Source organism: Centruroides vittatus, unplaced genomic scaffold (genome assembly GCF_030686945.1).
Source record: "Centruroides vittatus isolate TY-2023 unplaced genomic scaffold, ASM3068694v2 contig_3271, whole genome shotgun sequence".
Taxonomy (NCBI): domain Eukaryota; kingdom Metazoa; phylum Arthropoda; class Arachnida; order Scorpiones; family Buthidae; genus Centruroides; species Centruroides vittatus.
In genome coordinates this window covers 89,614-117,096 of record NW_027122102.1, presented here as the reverse complement: position 1 = coordinate 117,096, position 27,483 = coordinate 89,614, and the positions used below count along the sequence as shown (strand labels likewise).

Below are 27,483 nucleotides of genomic sequence, written 5' to 3'. Positions count from 1 at the left end.
TTTCTGTGTATTTCATACAGTAGTACTGTACAGTACAATAGTATAAAATTAAATGTCTTTGTTGCTGTATTTTATGGACTATAAGACTCACCTTAATTTTGGAGGCAATTTTTCAAAGAAAAAAGTGCGTCTTATAGTCCATAAAATACGGTATATAATACTTAATAAAGATATGTTAAGACTGAAATAGGATAAAAGTATTGTTCATAGTAAAAAATTTCCTGGAATCTGAGATCTGCTGAGACATGGCAATTTTTCTAATCTCTCATGTCATGTCATGTCAAGTAAAATTGGTTATTTAGTTGTTTAATCATGTGTTAACATGTTAATGATTTAACTATTTCTCATGTTTTGTTAAAAAATATGAATTTTTAAAAATAATATTAGATAAAATTATTGTTTAAAATTTTTTTACATATTCAATACATGTGACTATTTAAAATGCAAACGAATTGATATAACCTACATATTTCAAAAAATCTATCTCTAAAACGAAATATGTAGGTTATATTCAAGTTCGTTTGCAATTTTTTATAGTATAGTCACATTACTGGTATTTATTAATTGCAGCAATTTCATAATTAGATAATTAAAGTAAAATCTCACTATGTGGAGTATTTATTTATTTAAAATCTTGTAACTGGAAACAAAAATCACAGGTTAAATTGTTACCATAAAATCATTTAAACATTTTGCATATGAATTCCATGATTTACATGAAATGCATTTCAAATGTCATAATTATCTTGACATGCCTCTTTGAAGTGGAATTATGACATTTGATATGCATTTTACATAGATCATATTCAAAATATCTGGTTTATCAGTCCAGAAGGAATTAATTGGCAAGAATGTAAGTAATTTTATGATAATAATTAATCTGTGATTTCTTGTTTTTAGTCAAAAGATTTTCAATAAATAAATATTCCATATAGTGAGATTTTATTTTAATTGTATAGTCAGTTTAAACAATATGCCATCTGTTGTATTCAGCAGTTAAAATTGCTAAATATCTTCCAAAGATTAAAATAATAGCTTACTTTCATTTTCATTTTTTAGTAATTAATATAAAAGTTTTATTAAATGATTTCTTTCAATGATTAAGATTGCCAATGATAGCCTTTCATAATAGAATCTGTATTCTGTTTAGAAATTACTCTCTGCCATAAAAGTTAAGTGGCATTCTGTCATACAGGATCCAATAGAAAAATGTCAATTATAAACAGATATTTATTAACAAATTTTTGTATATGAGATTTCAAAAGCATAGTTTGCAATTTATTTTTGAAGATGATATTACACAAGTGATCCTTGTTCAAACAAACACTTCACATCTTTGAAGAATGTCATGCATACACTGGTGCAACATATTCTTAGGCATGATATTGATTGCATGATGAATCTGCTTTTGAGAGTTTCAATATTTTGTGGATGCTCTTCATATATCACACTCTTTGTCCACAAAATATTCAAACTCTCAATATCAAAATTTCTCATGCAGTCAATTATATATCCAAGAATAGGTTGCACTATTCTATGCATGACATCCTTCAAAGGTGAGAATAATGTTTGTTCACGAAGAGTCGTTTGGGCAAGATCATCTTCAAAAATAAATTGCAAACTATGTTGTTTGAAATCTCGTGTATGAAAATTTGTTAATAAATATTTAAAAGTTAACAAACATCTAATTATAATTGCTCATGTTTCTACTAGACTCTGCATACTTTTGTAATTCGTTCTATTGATGCAAATTCTACTGTTTACATTTTTAGAGCATAGTTTTAAGCATAACTTCAAGATTTTGATAATTGCCATTTAAAACTTGCTTTTACAGCAGAGTAATTTCTAAACATTAAACAAATTCTATTCTGAAAGGTTATCATTGGCAATTCTAATTATTAGAAAAAATTCATTTAATGAAACTTTTGTGTTAATTAATCGAAAAAATAAAAAAAATGACAATGAAATACAGAAGGTAGTGAATAGGTTAGTTTTGAAATAACTACATTTATAAATTCTTCATGTATATTTAAATAGAAATTATATGTTAGGCTATATCCCTCATCATCTGGCTATTTTATGGGCCTGATCAAACCTACAATATTCTAAGCCCATGCCAGGCCCCTGGCCTGGTATGGGCTTAGATAAAAGACCCTCTTAGAGCCCATAGGGCAAAAAAAATTATAAAATGAATAAGTATTTAATATTGTATCAGTTTTACTTTTGCATATCATTTAAAATATGATATTAATATTATTAGATGGGATAAATACTTGCTTAATAGCTGCAACTTTTGATGATAAAATATATCAGTATCACTTTTATGGTTTTTTAAATATAACTTGCCATTTTATTATGCAGTAATAATCTTTTCAATTCACTAATTATTTAAAATGTAAAGAATTTAAAATAAAGAAATTATATTTCTAAGCCTTTGAAAATTTTAAAAATATTTTTATTATAAAAAATTTTACTGAATTCTCTGATTGTTAATTATGCAAAGTAAGCAAATTATGCTGTACATCAAGTTTATTTTATTTTGATAAATTTTAATAATATAGATTATCTATTTTTTTAGCTTATCTCTGAAGATGAATCATTAAATCTTAGAACATTAGTATAAAAAAAAAAAAAAAGCATTTTCTTTTATTTCTTTGGATTTAATTATTATTGACAATTTTATTACTATATTTTTTAAATAATTTAATTTTATTGATTCATTAAAGTTTTCCTTCAGAATACATTTGTAAATAATTATATAAATACATCAGATATAAACATAGAAACTACTACATTTAAAATATCATTACTTCATATAATAGTTATGTGTTTCTTATGTCATGAAATGTATTTTATGAAATACACTACTGAATAAAACTGTTAAATCTCTTGAATTTTATTCACATTTAATCATTTACGCTGTTTTTATGATAATTAAAACATGTAACTAATTATTTTTATATAAATCTAAATCATAATCAATATTTGAAAGTAAATACCTGTATTCAGTAAGATTTTATTTGAAAGAAATATCAATTAAATAATTTTTCTGATAAAATGGATTCTAATTGCTGCATAATCATATTTGATAGATAAATTATTCAACTCGTATAATATATACTAATGTTAAGATTTTTATAGCTGATAAAATTATATATTAAAAAATATATTAATATTTTAAATAGGGATATTTTGAGCAGTAAAGGTGCCTGGGGAATTTCTCATACTCGAGTCCCTACTGAATCAAGACCAGGACATGTTGCAATTGCTGCAGGATTTTATGAGGATGTAAGTGCAGTTTTCAAAGGTTGGAAAGAAAATCCTGTGGAATTTGATTCAGTTTTCAATGAAAGTAGATACACTTGGGCATGGGGTAGTCCAGATATTCTTCCAATGTTTGCTAAAGGTAATAGTAAATATATATAATTACTTTGAATTTTTTAAATTAAAAACAATTATATACTACTTTCTTATCTTTAAATTTAGAAATATTTATGAAATTATTGTGGAAATTGATTGACATTATTTTAAACAGTTCACCAGATAAACACTTTCAAATTACTGAGCTTTTTAAAAATAATTATTTAAATAGTGTGATGTCTTTTCTATTAATACACTCAAACCTGTTTTTGTGCGGTCTTTTTTTGTGCGATTTTTTATATGTGCAATGTGTTTTGTGCAATTATTTTTGTGCAGTATATCAATTTGATTGAAATTCATATACCGCACACAAAAAATCGCACAAATAAAAAATTGCACAAAAAAAGACCGCACAAAAACAGGTTTGAGTGTACTAGAATTGCCAACTAGTATATGTTACCTAAAATGTCTGTTGCTGATAGTAAGTGCTAAGATTTTCATTCTGGAAGGGCAGAGGTGGAGCAGAACATTGTATTAGTGGAGTGGGTATTATCTGTACATTTTATCTTCAAACAAATTAATTTTTAAAATTTAGTAATAAACTTTTCAGTGACATATAGCAGAAAAAGTTTAATGAGAATATCTAATTACTTGATGAACATCAATTCATATTTAAAGAATATAATGCTCCAATAGATAGACTTGAATAAATTTATTTTAAGGTGGGTGAGGAAAATGGCTGCCTATCATTTGTACTAGTTCTCATAAACATTCCGAAAAAAACTAATACAAGACGGTTTCTTTATGAAAATATCTTATTTACATTAACTTTAATGAAAATATAACATAAAAAAGTAATAATAATTTTAATTTCAATCATTGTTTTTACAAATAATATAGTGTATAATGTTTTTATATTGATAAGTATTTTCTTGTATACAAAGTTTTTTTTATACTGATTACATGTATAAAAATGTTACGTATTTTGCCATTAACATGTTTGTCTTTTGTAACAGTCTGAGTTACTTGTATTATTTCAGTTTTCTGATATTTCTAATATACAGGGTGAATCAAAAGTAGATGGACAGTAGGTGGAATAGGGTTTGTGTTATATATTTAACTTGGTTATGGTTGAAAAATTACATCAGAAATGCATTTCAAGAAATTTATACACAAGGATACTTGTGCAAAATTGTTTTTTGAAGCATGAAATGGTGAAATGTAGACTTCAAAGCTGTGTAAATTGTGATGGACAGCAGTTTGAGCACTTGCATTGATAAAATTGTATTGTATTGTATTGTATTAGTAAATATAATCATATATGTCCACCTACTTTTGGTTCACTCTGTATAAACTGGCCGGCCATCTTGAATTTTAGTTGGTTTTTCTCACTGTTTGATCTAAGACTTTTTTTTTTATATAAAATAATATTTCAAATCTCTTTTTTTTATATTTATGCATGGCTGTAAAACTTTCAATAGTCAGGAAGTTCTTGGCTATTTGACTACATGAAACTTTAGCTATGTCAGTTCAAAAAGGCTTTACTAGTAATGAGCATTTAATTTAACTACTATTTAATGTTTAAAATGTTTTTAAGACATTAGGATACAGATTAAAATGAATAGTTGTTATATATGCTGTTATATATCAGGTTTAGTGACACAGAATTTGCTGTCTTGTTATGCTGTAATCCTGGACTCATTTCTAATCAATTCCCAGCTTCACTCACTTCTAGAAGTCTAATTAATCCAGTCAGCATACTTTTTGTATATCAAGGTCTTCTAGTGATATCATCTTTTCTGTTGCATCATTCCTGTTGGTACTACTAATTTAATAGCCAGCCATATAAATATATATAGTCAATTCTTGATAAGATGAACTTGTTTGTTTTAAACAGAAAGTTTACTTTTTGTATATTCAGGGGAAATATTTGGTTTTGAAAATATTTTACATCACTCTTAGTTGGGAATATTTATATTAAACTGATCTGATAGTTTTGGACACATATTTTAATAAGAAAATTTTAAAACAAATTTCATTTACATTTATTAACAACAAATTTACTATAAATGTTGTTTCTTTTAAATTTTAAATTTATAAAAAAAATAAAAACCTGAATAAAGTGGAAACCTATCTAAATTCTTGGAAAGGAGCAGTTTTCTATGTTTAATTTTACTATGAGCTGGTAACTGTGGACTTGAAAGAAGCTTTAGGGTATGAAGAATGTAAATTAACCTGAATAAAGTGGAAAATTAAAATCTCACTTATAAGTAAATTCATCTCCATGTATAATGACCATTGCAGAACGTGACAAATTGTATTCCAAAAACAATTTCGAATTTTGTCAGAGAAACAAAGGGTATGTGCTACAGGGACATACAAACACAGGATCTTTGTTAATATGTTATTAGTCTTTATTAGAATTAATCAGGAATAGAATTGAAGACCAATTCTATTCGTGATTAATATTTATAGTAATCTTTTAAGAATTGGAATGCATTTTTGAGAATTGAGTTCTTGAGAACAAGCAACAAACACAATTCACAATCAGAATAAGATAACACAGTACTGCCAATTTGCCTTGTGTGAATTAGTTGGTAACTAACTACTAGGACAAAACTAGGTACTTGAAAACAAGTTTTCTTTTTTTTTTTTAACTCTTCTGCCCTGTGGGCACTAAGAGGGCCTCTTTTATCAAGTCCATTATGGGTTCAGCCAGGCCCATAATGGAGCAGCTGGCAAAGGATAGAGCTCAACATGTCCGAATGGACCACCCCTGAAAAATTCCTGGGGATTTTTCAATTTGTCTGGATTCGATCCCATGTCCCCTAGAATGGTAGGCTGCCACCTTGTCCTCTTGGCCATCCTGCCGTCTTGAAAACAAGTTGATTAATATGTTGATAATAACAGAGATTGAAATAAATGATTAATTTGATTTAGAGTATTAAAGTTAGTAGTAAGAAAGAATATTAGAGTATTAAAATTCCTCAAGAAGCCAGATTACAGAATAACTTGGTCTCTGTATTATTGTAATGCAGTTAGAATCTTTGATGGCAGGGTGATACACTAATCCTTAGTACTCAGATTGGTTTATTTGCATCTGACAAGCATTTGAATTCCTAGCACAAATTCTTGGGAATGAGAACTTTTTAGAATCAAGTAGTTCTCAATTCTTGTGTTTGAATATTATAGATGGAATCACTTTGAATTAAACCTAATAATAAAAATGTTTTATGTATATTAAAATTATTTTACTATAAAAACTGAATGTAACTGTATGACATTTATCTGATTTAGTTTAAAGATAAAAAGATTTAAAAAAAACTAAAACCTGTTCAAAGCAGAAATTTGTCAAAATAGAATAAAAATAATTTGGCACCATGTGATTCTGGTTTACACAGGTTTCATTGTAATGAGAAAAATTAACCATTAATTTACACACAACATTACAGTGAAACCTTGCTTAACCAGCACTTTGCATAACGAGCAAAACAAATTGTAAAAATCGACTTGCTTAACGAGCGGTATTTCACATAACGAGTGACAAGGAGAGGGGAAGCCCTGGATTGTGCGCAAGCTCCATCAATCTGTGTTTAGCATTTGTTCTGCTAGCATCTTAGTGTCACTTATGATCACACATATTATTATGTGTAAATATCAACAACCATAGCCCATCATATAATAAACATGCCAAACGATATGCCAAATTCTTGGGCTATGTAAAGGCTATAATTAAACATCAGAAATTAATTAAGTTGAATAGAGTTAGGCAGTTATGCTCATATAATATTAAATTTAATGACCAATTCCAAATTAAATTTTAGAAATGTCTAAATTAAAAATTATATATAATTATTAAATTTAATATGAGATGGAAGCATAACTGCTTACCTCTAGTCAAATTAATTAATTTCTAATATTTAATTATAGCCTTTACATAGCCCAAGAATTTGATATATCATTTGGCATGTTTATCAGACATATCTGTAATGTTTTTTGTTTTTGCAAATCGAATTTGCATTCCAGGTTGGTTCATTCCGTGCTAGAAGAAAAGATGAAGATAATTCACACTCCTTAATTAGCAATGTATATTGTATAATTTTTTTTGAATAAACATTACACATAAAATATTTGAGTATTTTTTTTCAGCATGGAATGCATTATCATATTTTACATTAATTTATATGGGAAAAATTGTTTTGCTTAATGAATGTTTTGCATTATGAGTAAGATTCTGGAATGAATTATGCTCATTAAGTGAGGTTCTACTGTATTTTATTAAATACAAATTCTGTCAGTAAATTGATTTTAATAAATTTTTTTGAAAAATGTTAATATGTTTGCATTAATTATTGAAAACTATTTTTGTTAATTTTAGGTTCCAAAGGAAATCATATATTTATTAATACTTATGATGCTAAAGAAGAGGATTTTGCAGGAGCTGATTCATCTAAACTTGATACTTGGGTTTTTGATAAGTTTCATGTTAGAATTTATTTTTTTATTATGTTTTTATATAAAGTTTTATTATTAAACTAATTTATGTCATAAAATTTAATTTTATATTTAAAGTAATTTTATAAAGTGAAATTTCAGGATTTTCTAAAGCATGCAGAGCAAAATAAAACATTGAAGCATCTTCTTTCTGATGATCAAATAATATTTTTTTTACACCTTCTTGGTTTGGATACAAATGGACATTCTCATAAACCAGGATCACAGTAAGCAGATCAGAGGCAAGAATATGCTCATAACTTAACAATTAAATTTTTAAAATACTTCTTTATTGACATTAAATATAATAAAAACCAATATATTGTTGTTAATTAATCTTTGAACATAGGGAATATCTACAAAATATTAATATAGTAGATAAAGGAGTCCAGCAATGTGTAAAACTTATTGAAGATTTCTATGATGATGATAAACAGACTGCTTTTATTTTTACTTCTGATCATGGAATGACTGAATGGGGTTAGATTTTACACACATTTATTTATTTTATTTACAATTTTATTATTTGTGTTTTTTAAAAAATGATGCACATTATATAGTTATAAAAAATACAAGTTATTTTGTTGTTTTTCATTTTTAGGATCACATGGAGCAGGACATCCCCACGAAACACTTACTCCTTTAATTGCTTGGGGTGCAGGTATAAGAGGTCCTCTAGGAACAGGAAAAGACGTTTATCATGATGGTTTATCTGAAGGTTTGTGATTAATTTTACAGTTAAGAATAATATAATAAATAATTTCAAGATAGTTTTTATCTCTATTTTTGACTGAACTATTGTGAATTTATCAAATTTTAGGTTAACAGTAAATTAACATTATATTATTTATCATTATGGTATTGATGAATTATATCCTGTTCTTAAAATAAAGAAATTACTTTTAGCCTTGGTATAATTAAATTAATTAAAAATCTACTAATTTGAGGTAGATAATAAGGACTTGTCACATCAGTGATAATAAGCACAAACACCCAGGTATCAATGGAGTACATTTGATAAAAACAAAAAGGGGTGTAGTATTTTAGTAGAGTAATTAACATCAATTTTATGTTAATTACTCATGTAATCGATTTTAATGTACACCCCTTTTTTGTTTCTATTAAATATACCCCATTGATACCTGGGTGTTTGTGCTTATTATCACTGAAGGGATAAGTCCTTGTCATTTATCTCACATCAGTAGATTTGTTATTAATTTAAATGTCCTATTTTGTTAATACTAATGCTTAATGCTATGTCAGATCAAGTTTAAAAGCATAGCTATATAAAACTATTACGTACACAAACAGCACATAATCAGAGTTATTTTTCTGACTATGTGTTCTGTGTTTTGTATGGACACTTTCAATCATAGATAAAAAATAACTAGTTAAGACACTTTCATAGACTCAGTGGTATCCTATGAAAAGCTTTTGACATCCCTAAGCACAATGGATAATTTACCATAAGACAATATGCACATGTGCAAACTTTTATGTTATTACTGTTTAATGCATTTAAACATTTTCAAATCATAGAAAATGTTTTTAGCAGTATTTAAAATTTTTATGATGTTGGTAAATAATTTTAATAAAAAATCTTATATTTGATGCTGCTAAATAATAAAAATACAACTTCATAACTTTACAGTGAATTAAAATTAATCACAAGTTAAACATGGTGTTGGTATGCTGAATTAAATTATATTGTAAATGTCACATGCTCAGCTGATAATGGTGCCAAGTTCTATGCCAGACTAAAGTCAAGGCATAGTTACCCAAACAAGTGTAACATTAAACTGTGTTATTGGTATATTGTGTCAAAATTTAGAAACTTTCTAACAATGTGACATGTGTTCAATATTGCTGCTTTCTGTAGTGTCATGTATATGTTTTTAACATTTTTTAGACTTTTGTGTAGGGTATGTGTTATGACACAAGTGGAAGAGGGGACAATAGACACAATAAATATCCTATCCATCCTCCACAGGTGCCTTATTTCTTGGGCAAGTGGAGTGTACTTGTTGATTTTTTCACTGTGAACATTATTCATGTTATGAATGATTGGAATGGAGATCTTAGTGATCTTATTGCATTCATCAATAAAAGTGATGTCAGGTCTATTGTGATGAATTGTTTTATTTGTGATTATGGCTCAGTCATAGTTTATTTTGTATGTCATTACCTAATACTAACTGTGGAGTATATTTATAGTATGGTATCTGGATGTTTAATAATCTGTGTTTGGGTGCAAGCTCTTGGTGTTTTATATCTGCTATTTGATTATGCCTATGTAAATAGTCTGTTTGTGCTAAGATCTTTCAATCAGAGGTTATAAGTTGTATTGTTTCTGGCAGAAAGTAGCATTTTCTGCAAGAGTCATTTGTGAGGAATGTATCCTTCAGAATGTATTTTCTGAAGTTTTTAGTGTTTATGATCTAATCTTGAATGGCAACTATAAACCCCTTCTGCTTCTCCATATTATTATTATTATTATTTTTTTTTTTATTATTCATATATAGCTTAAAAATTTCAAATTGAAGTTTTTCTAAATTTGTATGTAGAATGGAAATTAACATATGTACGCAGGGTTGATGTAAGTCAAGCTGACATTGCACCTCTCATATCAATTTTAATTGGTGCACCTATTCCTATTAATTCTGTGGTAAGTATAGTTATTTGTTCAATTTTTAATTTTAAATATTTTACTTAATTTTTTTTTAATATTAATTTTGCAATTAGGGAGTATTACCTGTAGAATATCTGTCAACAGATTGGTATTATAAAGCTACGGCTATTATAACAAATGTTAAACAGATATTATCTCAATATGAATTCAAAGTATGGGAAAAGAAATACACTTCATTACCTATATTTTATCGTCACTTTAGGTTTGTATTTTATAATTTGTTTTTTTCATTGATATAGTTTCAATCTTAAATTTTGAAATTTTCTAGGGATTTGTCATCTCAAAGACAAGTAAGTTACAATTTTATATATTTTAAAATTAAGACATTATTTTAATATTTATTGTTTTCTTTTAATTTAGGATGAGCTTTTAAAAATGATAGATACATTAATGAAACAGTCAAGATATAAAGATGCAGTAAGATAAGTTTTATGTCAAGATTTTAAAAAAGTTTTATAAAATAATTAAAACTTTTTTCCTTTAGATACAAGTTGGGTTAAAACTTATTGAACTTTCATTAAAAGGAATTAATTACTATCAAAAGTATGATAGATTTGCATTAAAGTAAGTATGAATAAAATCAAATAATTTATTTTACATCATTTTTATTATATATTTTAATGTTAATGAAAATTGTACTAGATATAAATTTATTTATTTATTGACTTCTAATTAGATTTAGAAATTAACATCTATTCATAAATTAATATTCATTATTTTAAGTTTTAAATGTTTGTTTAATTATTTAATTGATTTGTACATATGTAAACATCTCAAAACCTGATGTTATTAGTTAATGTCAAATGATACCATAATGCATCAGGTTATTTTTCAGACTACATAATTTATAATTATTAAATTTAATAAGAGATGGCACTTCATGTCTACTTCTAGTAACAAATTACTTAAAAGTTAATTATTGATGTAGCTGACAAATAGCCCAATGCATTACGATATCATTTGGCATTAACTGATTTGTATGCAGTCATTAGTTATTTTACTCATTTATAAGTTTTAGTATATTGAATAGTAATGGATTTATCTTTATACATAAAAATATATTTTTCTTATTATTGGATTATCTAAACGTCAATGGAGCAGTAACAGTAACTCTCTAGAAAGTTTATTCAGTTCAAAAACTTCATGTAACACACACAGTCAAATGTCCAAAAATCTGTATTTATTAAATTTAGATGGAAAATGTTGTTGAGGAACCATATTTTATCACATTTGATATTGCAATGTGATAAAAAGAAATTTTTAATTATTTAAATTATCAATCAGACTACTATCCTAGAAGTTTTAAGATATTACTTTTAACCTCCCATCTGAAGTAATGCAGCATCTGCCTTACAACCTTGTGACTTCCATGTTTTCAGACCTTTAAAAAAATTTATCAAAGATCACAGATTCGAGTCTGACAGCAAAGTCTGAGAACTTATAACTGAATGGTTCATCCAGCAGATTTATTTTTTCTATGTAGATGGTATATACAAACTTGTACCAGATTGAGACGTGTCTTAACATAGGAGGTAGTAGCTAATGTCTTTCATTATGTTGTATATACTGTAATCTTGCTGTGGTGACCAGTGACACCATGTGTTTTTTATACAATCCAGTCTATGTTTCATTTGAACACACTTATGATACTGAAATGATGATTAGCTATTAATTTTGTTAAATATATCTCATATAAATGATGCTATTGAACAACATATTCTTTCTCATTACATTGGCTAACTACAATTTTTTTTTTTTAAACTACAGAGTGCAATTTAAAAAAAAAATAATTTTCAAGAAAAACAATAAAATAGTTCAGCTGAAAACAAACAGTTATTCATAATTTTTTTTGTTATTATTTGTGTAATATGCTGTTAAAATATAGTGTAAAGTGTTATCATTTTGAACCATTGCAAAATACTTAGTGTAATTAGAAAAAATACTGTAAAATGCATATAAAATAATTTGTATATATTTATTTAAAATGAACTACTACTAGTCAGAACATTCTTATGTAATTAAAAATTCTCATATTTATACTGTTCCATAGAAACAGTGTTCAGGGTCTGACCTGGGCCCCCCTTACACCATAAGCCCATAAGTGTCACTTAACCACACTTCATAGTTATGCCACTTCTACTGCTAGAATATCCTGCACTACATCTGCTGATAAAACTGACTTTTGTCTGACAAGATTCTTATCTAAAAGACCAAATTTATTTTAAGAAACTTTAACAACTTCCCAATTGTACTTTTTACTATTGTTCCAATGTTCTGGTCTAACTAAATAATGTTAATTGTTGAATCAATAAATTTAAATGTTTGTTACTTGATAATTAAATTGTGATAGAAGTTTTTATTTTTAATATCTATAATTGTAATGTAGATTGTCTTCTCCGGAAAAAATGTAATTTTGTTTTAAATGTGGTATGAAATAATCCATTTTATAATAATTTTTTCCATTTTTATAGTGTTCTTTATTAGAATGGAAATAATTTTACATTATTATTGGTATTATTAAAATATATTTCTAAACAGGATTAATTGGACATGGAAAAGTTTTTGAATTAAAACAAATTGATTTATTATCAAATGTAAATGCATTAAGAAGTTTAAAATTCTTTTTGAAATTATATATATTTTTAATGTATAAAGAACACTATCAAATAAAAAATTGTTCACAAGTATTATTTATGAAAAGTATGCCCTGATCTATAATGAATTCTTGAAATACTATCTTTTATTGCATAAGAACAATAATATTATTAGGGATAAAATGAGAAAAAAAGATTATAAATATAAGATAAAAAGGTTGTATATTTAAAAAAGATAAATGTTAAAAACTTTAAAACTTCTGAAAAACTTCTCAAAAAAAGATTATGAAATTTTACATTTAAGAAACTATTTTTTTGAAAGTCCTATAAATGTTCATTAAATTTTATAATTTATTAATAAAATAGTTACACATTTTGTAGCATTGAAAGACTTTCTTTATGTACATTATATATCAATCTTAATTTTGAATTCAGCATGACTGTACTAAAATTATAGTTTAATATATCATAATATTTATTTAATGTCAGAAAACAGCCTTGCTGACTAATTAATCCTGAATGTGAAATTATTTTAAATCTAATTTGTACAATTAAAACATAGCATAGCTATTGAAATTAATAAATATAACATTGTACGTACATGTGTGTTAAGTATATCTATTTTTTATTTTAGTGTCAGCATATTTCTTGCATTCATTGGTTGGATTAATTATGTGATTTTATTAATAATTAAAAATCATACTGCTATTATTCATATATCTTTGGAGCAACAACAATCAGTATTATTAGCTGGCGAATATCCAAAATTAAAAATTACATTATTGTTTTTATTTATTGGTTCAATTGTCGCATGGTTACTATATGGTAAGTTTTATAATTTGAAAACTATTAATTATAAAAATAATACTTTTTATAATTTTAATAATTAAAAGTTGCATACAAAAATATTTAATACTGTTTTTACAGTAAAATATAATTACATATAAACAAAGTTTGATATATAGTAGTAAAGAATAATACTGCTGGATTTTTAATTGGGCTATAATCATCAAATGACATAATATCTTCTAAGTTAATTTGTCTTGAAGCAAACATTGGATGGAAGTCTGGATAGTATAATTGGCAATGCATCTGCACTGTAAGCAGCAGTTGTAGGCTTGAGCATTGCTCTGAATCACTCTTTATTCCAGAGTATTCTAAATTGATTCATTTATTTCTACTTGTTAAATTTAATACAAGATGGCCACTAATTTGAATTCTATCTTTAGGCCAAATTATGTAATATATTTATAATTAATTAGCCATATTATAGCTGGATTTTAAAAATCTGGTGGTATTTATCTATTAGTAAAATCTGATTACGAAATTATAAAAGACTTAAAACTAATATATATGTAATATTCCAGCTGAAAACTTTTATACTTTGAAATTCATATATTGATTTATAATACTGTATTTATGTATGTATAGGCTACACTCTTACCCTAAATTTTTTTACCAAAATTAAGGTGTGGGATATACTCAAGATAATGAATAATTTTAAAACAATTTAATATCTTTAATTGTCTTTACATACTACTTTGAGCAATTCTTTGCACTTCAAACTGGATCATTTCAACAGACACAGAAAATCTATTTGCCCAAATTTCACGGATATATCTCAGCAGATTTGCTTCCAGGTTGGGATATTTTGCTGTCTTTCTGCAAAATGGTTGGAAATTTTGTGATGTTTTCTCAAGAGCATCCTTTGTTTGAATCCATTGCTGCACATTTTTTTTCATCTATATCAAATTTTCTTCCTGCTTCTAGATTTCCATTTTCTTGTGAATAATTCATCACTTGCTATGTAAACTCACCCTCACTTGACCCATGTTTAACACTCACTGAGCAGGCACTCAACAATAAGCATTAACCATCATTTCATTTCTTTGCTTGGAATTTGCAGTGTTGTCATATTTCTGTATACTTGCATCTCTACTCTTGTACCAGTCAGTACTTTGAAATAATTTTTTTATTTTTTTCCAAGCATGCGGTCTATACATGCATAAATATGGTATATGGAAATTAAATTATCAAGTTTAATGACTATAATTCAAAATCAAAATGGTAATTTTTCCTAAAAGTAATTTTTACACATTATATATGAATCAGTTGTTTCAGGAAATAATTTAAAAATTTTAATTTATAAATTACATGCATTTGAATACATTTAATATTTCATATTAATTTCAATTTGTTGATTAAAATTTTAAAACATGTAACAATAAAATAATTTAAACAATATAACATTTTATCATCATTTTAGCTATGCCCTAAAACTGTGGTACCCAACCTTTAGTCTATCTCAAGCAAATTAAGAATTAAAAAATTTTTGTGAGCCACACATAGAATGATGACCTTATTTTTGAAGAAATCAGCAACAATAGGTAAAAGAAAAGACAGTAATATTACACTACTACTGTTTATTACTACTAGTAATCTACTACAATTTAAATACAATACAGAACAAACAAAACTTATTAATAATCAATGTGAAAATTGATATTGCATGTTTTCAGCTGGTTTATTGTACTCTAGTACATAAAGTGTTATAGCAAGAGTCATACAATCATTCAGATGTTCATTTGTTATTCTAAATCTGAACTTTGATTTTAAAAATTTCATTGTCAAAAAGCCACTTTCACAAAGGAAAGTTGATCCAAAGCAAGAGTCCATTCAAAAAGACTTCTTTGTTTCCCCTGAAGTTCAAGACTGAGTTTATTCATTTTAGTTGTTATATCAGTAAGAAAGGATAAATCTGAAAACCAGTCAAGATCATTAAGTTCTTCATAAGCTTCGTTTCTGGATTCTACAAACAGTTTTATCTCTGGAAGAAAACTCTACAAATCATTGTAGGACTTTTCCTTTACTAAGCCATCTAACTTTAATGTTACATTCTGAAGTTCCATACTCATCAAGTTTATCAGTCAGTATTTTGAATAATCTGCTCTGAAGTGGTTTGGCTCAAATAGAATTTAAAATTTTTATAACAAATTTCATGACATGTTCATAACGCATTTTTCTGCATAATGCCTGTTGATGAATGATGCAGTGATAATGAAAAAATTTTGGAATATCAACATCATAATGTGATGAAGCCAACACTACAACCAATCATGGCAGATGCTCCGTCGGTTGTTATGGACACAAGATTTTAAAGGGGCAGCGCAATTTTTTTAATGTAATTTTTAATAACCTTGGTATATGTCCTTTCCATGTGTATTTCCTTGTAGTGACAAAACTGAGAGTATATCTTCTTTTACTGAGTGATCATTAAAGACCATCCTTATAAAAATATTTATTTGAGTGATATTGCAGATGTCTGTTGATTCATCACATTGTAAACTTTAAAAAACACATTTATCTAAATCTTTTTTCTTTTTAATTTGATATTTTCAAACATTGCTTCTATTCTATGAGTGAGTGAATTTCTTGATAACTGAACATCTTCAATAACTGATAAAATCTCCTCCTTATTTTTAAATTCTTGAAACAATGTTTCTGATGCAGCAAGCATTGCTTCTTTAATTATGTTGTTGTCATCAAAGGTTTTTAGTGCATTGCAAGTATATATGCAATCTTAACGCAATTGTAGCAGCTCTTGATTTAGTCATGGACTTAGTAAATATAGATTGTTGGGCAACTGATATGGTTTCCAAGTCTTTCACTTTAGATTTTCTTAAACTGATGTTAATAAATAGGATATGTATACTTTTTAAAACTATTTTATTATTAATAAAAGTAATGAATCTGAATAACTGAGCCGTGAGCCACAATAAAACAGTATGCAAGCTACATGTTGCTCGCAAGCTATGAATTGGGCACTATGGCCCTAGAACATTAATAAAGTTTTCTTTTGATTATTATTTCTTTTCAATCTGAATATGATGGAATGATTATGTTTTAGATAAAAACTAAAATAAAGTTAGTGTTATTAATAACTTATTACAGTTTAAATTTTTATAAACTACACCATAAATATGTAATTATATTACTTGAATATATTCAGTTTTATTTATTCTATATTAATGCAATTTAAAATACAGATAAATTTTTTATTTGACATAAAAAATTACAATATGTAGTAAAATTTTAAACAGCTATATATATATAATTTTTATATTTAAAATGTTTAAAAAATTATATTTATTTTATTCAGAGCAAAACTCACCAGCAATGTATTATATATATTTTTTAACACCAGTTTTTCTTTGGAATTTAATTTTTTGCAGGTAATAAATTATTACATATTAATATAAAAATTAAACATTAATTTACTAGTTTTAGTTTAAAAGATTTTAATAATGATAATTTATAATATTATAGATGGGATTTAATACAGCAGGCTCAGATTTATATGGAAAGGAGAAATTATACTTTAAAATTTATTGGAATTATTATTATTTGTATTGTTGGATTAGAACTTCTTGTGGGTATAAAAATAATGTTTTGAATTTTTTGGAAATTTTTTTTTTTGTATTTTTAACTTTATCAGATATTACTTATTAAATAGGTTGCATCATTTTTTCGAAGAGGTTTACTTTCTCTGGGTTTAATATTTATATCACTGTGGCCATTAACCACATCCATAAGATATACTCATAAGGTAAGAAGAATATTTATATAACTTGAACAATATAAAATTGAAATAAATTTGGTTTTTATAGTTTATTGCAGGATTATGGTTCTTGACTTGCATTATTATGGCAATTTTTCCTTTTTTACCAGTTGTAGGAAGACAATCAAATTACACATTAGTGTAAGTAATAAAACAGGTTTACATTTTTAAACAGAAATTATTTAATATTTAAATAATCAAGATTTATTTAAATTATTCTTAGAACATTTACTGGTTGGATTTATGCTCTTTTAGCAGCTTACTGTGCAAGAAGGTGAGTTTACTATATTATAAGAACTATTTAAAATTGCATTAAATTATTAAAAATAATAAATATTTAAAAAAGTATAACATTCTATCAATGATATTAGATTATGTCTTTTCATTTATTATTATTACTGTTGTTGTTCATTTTTTTGTTTTTCAAGACCTGAATTAGGCTTAATCAGAAACAGTCGCCAGAAGAAAAAGGAATCACAACAAGTCACTGTTATCACTGGGATTCAAGTAAGTTTTTAAATTTATTTATAGCGTGTAATTTTAATTTAATAATAATAAATTTTAAATAAAAATTACAAAACAATATTATTTTTAACATAATTGAGTTTATGGAAATAAAGTGATTTTGAAATTGATAAATTTTATTAAAATAAAGAAGAAAAGATTTAAATAATAAACTTTTTTCCCTCCTCTTAACATAATGTAAAATATAAATACTCAAAATAAAAAATATATTAAAATACATTAAAAAAATAAATTTATGTTAAACATCTTGGTCAAACTGACTCTTGTGCCAGTAAAAGTTAATCACCCAACTTCAAATATTAGGGCAACCGGAAAGTAATGTTGTTTTTTTACATTAAAATCAAACAAATAAATTTTTAACTTGTTTTTATTTTTAATCAATGATGTAATCACCCTGGTTATCAACAACCTTTTGCCATTTAGTGTACAAATTTTCAATGCCGGATCGATAAAAATGAATTGGTTTTTGAGCAAAATATATGGAGATGGCATTTCAGATGTCATCCAAATTTTCAAATTTTTTGTCACATAGAAAGTGTTGTAGCAATCAGAATAAATGGAAATCCAATGGTGCAATGTCAAGCAAGTATGGTGGGTGAGGCAATACCTTCCACCCCAATTTATTAATTTTTTCCAGGGTTTGTCTTGCACAGTATGGTCTTGCATTATCATGTTGCAGAATAATGCCTTTTCTGTTGACAATCGCTGGACACTTTTCAATTAAACATTGATTTACTCGATCCAATTGTTCACAGTAAAGGTTTGCATTCACAGTTTTTCCAGCTTTCAGCACTTCAAAATGAACGATTCTATGAATACTCCACCAAACACACAAAAGCGCCTTTTTGGGATGTAAACCTGGCTTAGCAGTACTTTGTGGCGATTCATTCGGAGAGAGCCACTGCCTGTTGCATTTTGGATTATCACAGAGGACCCATTTTTCATCTCCAGTGATCAAGCAATCAAAAAACACTTTGGTATTGTGCTGTTGAAGCAATAAGTTGCATGTGGTGGATCGGTTAGCTTTGTTTTCTTTGGACAGATTATGCAGGACCCAAACACCTGCTCTGTATACTTTACCAATCTGCTGCAAATGTTCTTGGATGGTCGAGCAAGGTTGCTTAAGAGTGTTTGACAGTTCCTTGATTGTCTGATACAGATTTGCTTCCACTTCTGCCCTTAACACGTCATTGTCTAAAGTTGTTGGTCTTCCTGATCAATACAAGTCAGAAAGATCAAAATTACCAGATCTGAACTTAGAAAACCACCTTTGGCATTTATGAATGTCTAATGCATTTGGATAAACATCGCAAATGTTTTTAGTAGCAACTGTTGTGTCACTACCCTTGTGAAACTCAAAAAGCATACAATGCCGGATATGTACCTCTTCTGGTATTTGGCTGGCCATTTCACCCAAAATTGCAAAAAAAAATTTAAGATTTAATTATTTACAAGTAAACAAGTCACTTTAACCTTAAAATGTCTTTCACACAGATTTGAAGTACCCAATGAGATGATAAATGATAAACAAGTATTGACATGTGCAGAAACGACATTACTTTCCGGTTTACCTAATAATTACAAAATAATTAATAGTTAACATTAAAGAAGTTGTTATATTTAAATTCAGCCTTTTTTTATTTGCTTCTTTACTGAAATGCAAATTTAAAATTTAATTTTTATTTTTTAGGTGATTATACTCTTCATCTCTATCTACATAATGAAAAGCACATCAGACAGTATTGAAAATAAAACAGGTTTACCTTTGTTAAATCAGATGTTATCTTGGCTTATTTTAGGTAATTATTTTTTTTATAATTAAAATTCTTATTTATAAAACTAATTTTTTATATAGTACACAAACAAAATTGTATGTGACCAAATATAATGTTTTATTATTTTTAAGGTTTGTCATTTATTCTACCAATTTGGGGATCAACATCCATATTGACAAGATTATTAAATGTGGCCATTTCATTTTTATCTCTCTATCTGTTGATGTCCATAACGTATCCTTTGTTGTGTGAAACGTTGTTTTACAGGGTGTTTCACGAAGAAGTGGCAATATTTTTAGTGTGTTCTGGAGGCCTAGGGATTCAAAAATGTCTTATAAACAGCCCTTCAAGTGCATTGTTCCAGTACTAGAAGGCATTAAAGTTTAGACTAGCTACCTCTTAAGATTGAGTTTTTCTGCAGCACTTAGCAGTGCTGCAGAAAAACTCAATCTTGCTACCCTTCAGCTTCTAGACTCCAACCAAATGCCAAATTCTATTGGGCCAGATAGCCATATCTAGCCAATAGAATTCAGCATTTGGTTGGAGTCTAGCTTTATAGTATATCAGATCTAGCAATGTTATTTATACCCTTCAGCTTCTTTCCACTTTAGAAAAAAATAAGTGAACTTTATGTTTTTGCTAAAGTGTAAGATTCTGAAGGTAAGAAACTGAAAAGTAGTGAGATTGAGATTATTCCTTAGCACTTAAAATGCTGCTCTGCAACACTGCTAAGGTGTAGCTAGTCTAAACTTTAATGCCTTCTAGTGCTAAAACAATGCATTTTGTTGCATGTGTTTATCAGACACTTTTGATTCCCTTAGACCTCTAGAAGAATACCCATGAGGAAGTAGAAATTCAAGAAAAAAATTTCAAAATATCAAAATTTCTTAGCATTTAAATAGTTATGATGCATTATTTTGTTTAGGATTATGTGTCACAATGTTTTTGTGGTTATATATAGAACATTTATTGTCAGGAAAACATTACAGGGTAAATATTTAAATTATGTTAAATTATTTGCTTATTTTTATGCCATTAAAAAAATTAAAACTTAAATTTTTTTATTTTAGCTTCAAGATGTGTCATTTGAAGTACCAGCTATAAATTTTCAAACAGAATCTTTATTTTATAGGATGGGAATAGATGATATTAGAAGATCTTATTTTTTTGTATCTTTTTGTTTTTATATAATTTAGTTTATATTTAAATTAATGTATATATTTCAATAAGAAAATTTGTTGAAAAAATTATAATTAAATACATTTGTTTTTATTAGAAGTATTGTTTTCATTGATTATTATATAAATATTTTCATTTTAGTTTTAAAATTTCAAACTTAACATATTTTTAGATATTTTTTATTATTCTTGCATTTTTTGGTACTGGGAATATAGCTAGCATCAACAGGTAAATAATTATTATATTATTACTACATATGTTATTTAGTTACTAAATCAAGCTACAAGAAACCCCAATTACAGGTCTGTTTATATAATAAGAATACAAAAGAGTATAACGTAATAAAAACAGTAAAAATTAGAACAACATTAAGCATCACTCCTCCACATAACACTGGAGATCTCTTACAGAAAAAAATTAAAACATAAAAATTGAAAAATGTTAATACACAATTCTCTCATTAATTTTAATGTTGAGTATTAAACAACTTCAGTTTCAGTATTCAACTTAATAACAAAACTGTTGCATAGAAATCTATAATCTATAGTAGAAAATTATAAGCTTACATTAACCTTAACATAACATATACATTACATATACATTCATATATTGATTTTAACTTTAAAATGATTACTTCATATTTGCTTTGCTGCATTTTTTACAGGAAATAATAGTTGTATTAAAATCCTCATTTATTTTCTAATTTATGTAAATTATTCTGATGCTGATTTAAACAAAACAGAAGTTACATTCTGATATAAATACATTAGGTAATTGAAAATTTTCAATGCTATGATTTTAAATATTGTTTACTAGCAGATAAGCCTGGCATTGCTCAGGCAAAAAGTAATGATGGCGAAGATTAAGATTATTACATTATAGCCAATCTTATCCGTTTTCACAGAATGCAAGAATTAGGTCCTCCTGTTTCTAGACTGACTAGAGAATTTTTAGTTGGGTCTAAAATATGTTCAATTTGCCGCAAAAACCCACATCTGCACCTGTAAATCTTGCATATTGCTTTCTCTTAACACTTCCATTGTTAACACTCTCATTCTTAACAAATACACTTTTTTCATTCCCACTTGGTACCCTACTAAAATGCAGTTAAAAACAAAAAAATTGCATCTAAAATAGTATAGTAGAAGCTAAGTTCTTTAGGATAAGCCTTAATCCTTTCCTTCTCCCCCTCAGGGAGAAGTTTGAAAATTATCTTCTTAGTGTATGTTCTCATGACATACCCTAATTGTGTACCAAATTTCAACTTTCAACTCTTAACCGTTTAGGCTCTGCACTGATTATTATTATTATTATTAAAATAAACCCTTCTAACCTTTTATCCGGTGTCATTCTATTTTTAGAATCATTCTATTTACAGAAACGCAAACGTTTTCACAGCCCCTCCTGGGCTCTTCTTCAGGCTTCGTCGAATAGGCCGTTTGCGTTTCTGTAAATAGAACGATTCTAAAAATAGAACGACACCGGATAAAAGGTTAGAAGGGTTTATTTTATTATTACAAGTTCCAGTGCATAGAGAGATTATTTATTATTATTATTATTATTATTATTATTATCATCATCATCATCATCATCATCATCATCATCATTATCATTATCAACCCATCTCAATTAATATATAGATTGGACTACAGTTTGAAAAAATTGTAGACCTATAAATTCCTGCTGTCCTTCCTTAATCTCAAGAATGTAGTTAAATAGATGAAAAGCAGGACCAAATATGGAAAGCTTAGGGACAGGAGGCCCTGATTAACTATATATGAACTTCAGGTTTGCACTGAAAGTTGTATTTCAATTTTAAAACCTTGAAATGAATTAGATAGATGAGCAGCACAACTCTATTGTAAAAGGAAAAATATGATATACAGGGGCAAGATACTACTAATTTGAGTTGGAGAGCATATAATTTAAATTAAATAAATTAAAAATATGATTAAAAATTGCAGCCCAGCATTGTGACTATGTCACAATAAATAATAATTATTTTTATATGATTTAATTTATTGTAAGTTCTTAACCTTTTTTGTTTTGTTTTGTATAATTACTACTATGAATACTTAACTAATGTCTTGGCATATTTTTTCAATCTATATATAGGTATCCCTTGTACAACACAGTACTTGTATGTATCTAAAATACAATACATAAAATGTATTGTATTTTAGATTTATATAATGAAAAAAATCTTAAAATATTCTTTTTATTTACTTTATTAATTACTATTTTATAATATAACATTTTATTTTTAAAAGGTAGAAATTATATATTTGTATAGTTTCAAATAATTTTATGATGACACACTTCCAATTCAATTTATCAAATCAGAATCTAAAAATGTATTTTTATTTATTAGTCTATAGCAGTGATTCCAAACTTTTTTTGAGCCACCACCCCATTGGTTCCATAAAGTTATATCAAATATCCCTAACCCATTTTCCCTTGCATGAGAAAGGCTTGGAAATATTCTTAGAAAAATTTTTATTTGAACCTCACACTTTGTGTCCTTACCATACATTGTTCTCCACATCTGGAAACTGTTAAAAGCACTGTTTCTTCTTACCTATCTTAAAAGAGTAAAAGGAAAGGTTGTCAAACCTTTCCTTTTACTCTTTTAAGATATTTGCCTTTGCCTATGGTCATAGTCCAGTGCTCCTCTGCCACCCACTTACTTCTTTTCACCTCCCCCTAGATTTACTCACCACCCATGGGACAGTAGTGCCTACTTTGGGAACCACTGGTCCATAGTGTTAGGATCAATTTAAATATATTTAATTTATACATAATAATATACTTAATATGTATATTTATATACAAATTGAAAATATGTTTTATTCAAATTTCAGTTTTGAACCAAGCAGTGTGTATTGTTTTCTGACTGTATTCAGTCCATTCATTATGGGAATTTTACTTTTAATAAAGGTAATTTTAATTGCTATATAATAGTGAATTATATAGAAATTAAATCATTGAAAAATATTATTATTTTTACTAGTATAAATAGTAGAGAGATAAATTAAATATATTTTTTTTTCTGTTCAAATATTAAATAGCATTAAATTCTTCTTAATATTTCATGATCTATCAGTTTACATGTACAATAATGTTTTATTTAATTCATTTTAGCAGCATTAATTAAAATCAAACATTTATCTATAAAGTTTGAAAACAGATGTTTTTCTTATCCAAGTATAGAAATAACAATATGATTCTAAATCTTATCATTTTTTATGAGTATGCCTGAAAAATAGACATTTTGATATCATTTGAGTTTCTTAGGATTGATTTAAAACTCCAAGTATTAAAAAAATGCTCTGAACTGACTGGTATAGAATTCTTATGTATATATTATGTATTACAAATTAACATAAAAACAAGATATTCTGCTAATTTGTAATAAGAGTAAAAATAAATTTAATTAACTCTAAAATGAATGAAAGATATTTTTAAAACTACATGCTTAAAAGTATGAATATAACATTTTCAAGTGAGAAACACCTATTTTCAGGAACATCGTAGAAACAGATTCTTATTTAAAAAATTAATTGTGAACTATTAATATTTAAAATATGAATTTTAAACAAATGTTTAAATGAAAAAAAATTCCATAACTTAATTTAAAATAAAATAAAAAATAAATATTCTAAATACACTCACAACGGCCGTAAATGAATGGGTTAAATTTGGTACAAGAGCATGAGTATTTACTTATATTATTGGGTTTTGTTGATGTATATTTGTAAATATTCTAAACAAAGCATCAGAAAAGTTATATAGAATTTTAAAAGCCATTTGCAGGATCACATTTACTAATAATATTTTTAATAGTAGATATAAGAGTAATCTTTGCATTGTTTAATTTTGTTAATATTTTTAAAAAGTCAAAACATTAATTTGAAGATATTGAAGTAGTTTCTTCCCAAATTACTTTAATAGCGGAGTGAAAGGCTTTTTCAGTTAGAAATGTAGAATTTCATTATGAAATCATAGACAATTTACATTCATTCAAATTGACTTTTAGTTACAGATAATCTGCAAGTTATATACTGGAAATTATGATGGTTTAGAAAGAAACTAAGCTAATTGGGCTGAAATTTGAAAAAAATTGTAGACCTGTAAATTCCCACTGTTGTCTGTTTGTCCGTCTGTCTTTCCTTAATCTCAAGAATGGAGTTACAGATGAAAGACGACTAGATATGGAAACCTTAGGGGCAGGAGGCCCTGATTAACTATATACAAACTTCTGATACAAACCAAGGGCTGTATTCTGGTCACTTATCTCTCATCTCTTCTTTCAGAGATGAATGATGTCAAAACGAGAGATGAGATTTTTCTCTCACAAACATCCAGAATCGCAGCTGTCTCCAATGTTCTCATTTTTGTTGTCAATGTCATGATTCTATTAGGTTGATTATACATGTTTGGGTTATCTGCACAATAACATGGTATAGAATTTTCAAAAATGCAGAGTATATAATTACTAGCAGATAGGCCCCGGTGTTGCTCAGGCAAAAGTAACGATAGCGAAGATTAAAATTATTATGTTATAGTCACAGAAGAAAAAGAGTAATTTCATCAACAAACTAAATATCTCTAAAGAAAGGTCGAATTTGAGAATCGAATATTCTAATATTGTTCGATTTTCATCGAATGTTCTAAAGAAGAAAAGTCGAAAAAAACCAAAGTAATCCGTTTAAATTTGAAAATCGAATATGTTCTAACATATTACTCTTTTCTTTTTTTTTCCTCCAGTGCCCGTAAATCTTGCACGTCGCTTTCTCTTGTTCTCCATTGTTACTTAACACTTCTATTGTTGATGAAAGTGTTAAGCCTTAATCCTGTCCCTCTCCCCGTGGGGAGGAATTTCGAAAAATCCTTCTTAGTGTGCGTTTTCGTGACATACCCTAACTGCGTACCAAATTTCAACATTCAACTCCTAACCGTTTGGGCTCTGCACTGATTATTATTATTATTATCAACTCGTCTCGATTATATATATAGATAGATCACATTTTAAGGAAAGCACGTAATTTTGACGAAGATGTTTTTTGTTTTATAATGTTTTTACAGATTGTAATGTCAAATTGTCTCTTAGTCTTAGGTTATTAAAATTTTTATTTGTTAAGTTAGAAAAGCATGTGTACTTAGTTAAGGATAAATTAGATGGTAATGTTTTGAAAAATACTTAGAGAGATGGATAAGATTAACATCATATTCAGTAGTTTAGTAATTAATGTAGGATAATTAAAAATGATGGAATCAGTGGTGTTCCTAAATAGGAACTGGAAAAAATCGGAAGCATTTTCTCTCTTGAAATAGAGAACGTTCTCTAATACGATTGTACAGCACAAGTAGCAGTTGTCCTTGTTGGATATAACAAAATCGAGGCAACATCTGAAAGATCGGTCGGAAGATAACTATCTGCTCGTCTCTGGGAGACGAGAGAATCTTCTAGAGAAAAAGTTGTCCAGAATCACATTTGGAGAGATAGGATGGTCTCTCGAGACAAACAAATTATTAGCCAATCAGCAACTAGTTTGTGATGTAGATGCTGTCTCTTAGAGTTGAGAAATGATAACATGATTTCTGGGCCATATTCTGGTCATTTCGTCGATTCAAAAATTTCTCCTGAAAGGTGTTATATAGATGACTGGCATGACTCTATTGTTAAAAGAAATGTGTAATGTACAGAGGCAAGCCACTACTAATTTGAGGTGGAGAGCATATTAAATTAAATAAAAAAAATGTGATTAAAAATTGCAGCCTGGCATTGTTTTGATGTCACAATAAATAATTGCTCATTAATCTTAGTTTCTTTCCAACATTAACAACCTAAATATATTTCCAATTAAATTTTGTACTTCTGAAGACAATTTACATGAATAAAGTATTTAAAGTAAAGAATTAATAAAAATTCGTGGCCGGCGTTAATTACATTTAGTAAATATAAAATATAATTATGACATACAAAGATAAAAAAAAAACTTTGCTTTTGTCTTTCTTTTTCGCCGTTCACTCCATCGGCAGTCCTTAGACGATTCACATAATCTCGGAGACGACCTTTCCTTTGAGGCTACAGCCTCCGCAGAACAAATGTAAAATCAGGTAACAGCGTCATCTGGTGTTATCGCCACATTCATAATATAACACTTTTAAAGTAAAGAATTAATAAAAATTCGGATATAAATAATAATTCTTAATAATATAAATAATAATTCGGATATAAATATTAAT

General features: G+C 27.1%; 1 protein-coding gene across 1 annotated transcript in view; it reads left to right on the top strand.

Annotated features, from left to right (window-relative positions):
* Positions 1–27,483, top strand: part of LOC136973695 (GPI ethanolamine phosphate transferase 1-like) — a 29,068-nt gene that overhangs the window by 762 nt on the left and 823 nt on the right. Inside the window, exons 2-24 of the mRNA XM_067268435.1 lie at positions 3,186–3,406; positions 7,739–7,845; positions 7,957–8,081; positions 8,204–8,334; positions 8,456–8,572; positions 10,419–10,519; positions 10,597–10,745; positions 10,812–10,833; positions 10,904–10,960; positions 11,028–11,107; positions 13,772–13,962; positions 17,297–17,369; positions 17,464–17,566; positions 17,651–17,743; positions 17,805–17,896; positions 17,979–18,029; positions 18,184–18,262; positions 19,971–20,079; positions 20,187–20,289; positions 20,958–21,045; positions 21,126–21,224; positions 21,407–21,462; positions 24,096–24,171. Of these exons, the coding sequence (XP_067124536.1) occupies positions 3,186–3,406; positions 7,739–7,845; positions 7,957–8,081; positions 8,204–8,334; positions 8,456–8,572; positions 10,419–10,519; positions 10,597–10,745; positions 10,812–10,833; positions 10,904–10,960; positions 11,028–11,107; positions 13,772–13,962; positions 17,297–17,369; positions 17,464–17,566; positions 17,651–17,743; positions 17,805–17,896; positions 17,979–18,029; positions 18,184–18,262; positions 19,971–20,079; positions 20,187–20,289; positions 20,958–21,045; positions 21,126–21,224; positions 21,407–21,462; positions 24,096–24,171 (2,323 nt within the window). The remainder of the gene's footprint in view (positions 1–3,185; positions 3,407–7,738; positions 7,846–7,956; positions 8,082–8,203; positions 8,335–8,455; positions 8,573–10,418; positions 10,520–10,596; positions 10,746–10,811; positions 10,834–10,903; positions 10,961–11,027; positions 11,108–13,771; positions 13,963–17,296; positions 17,370–17,463; positions 17,567–17,650; positions 17,744–17,804; positions 17,897–17,978; positions 18,030–18,183; positions 18,263–19,970; positions 20,080–20,186; positions 20,290–20,957; positions 21,046–21,125; positions 21,225–21,406; positions 21,463–24,095; positions 24,172–27,483) is intronic.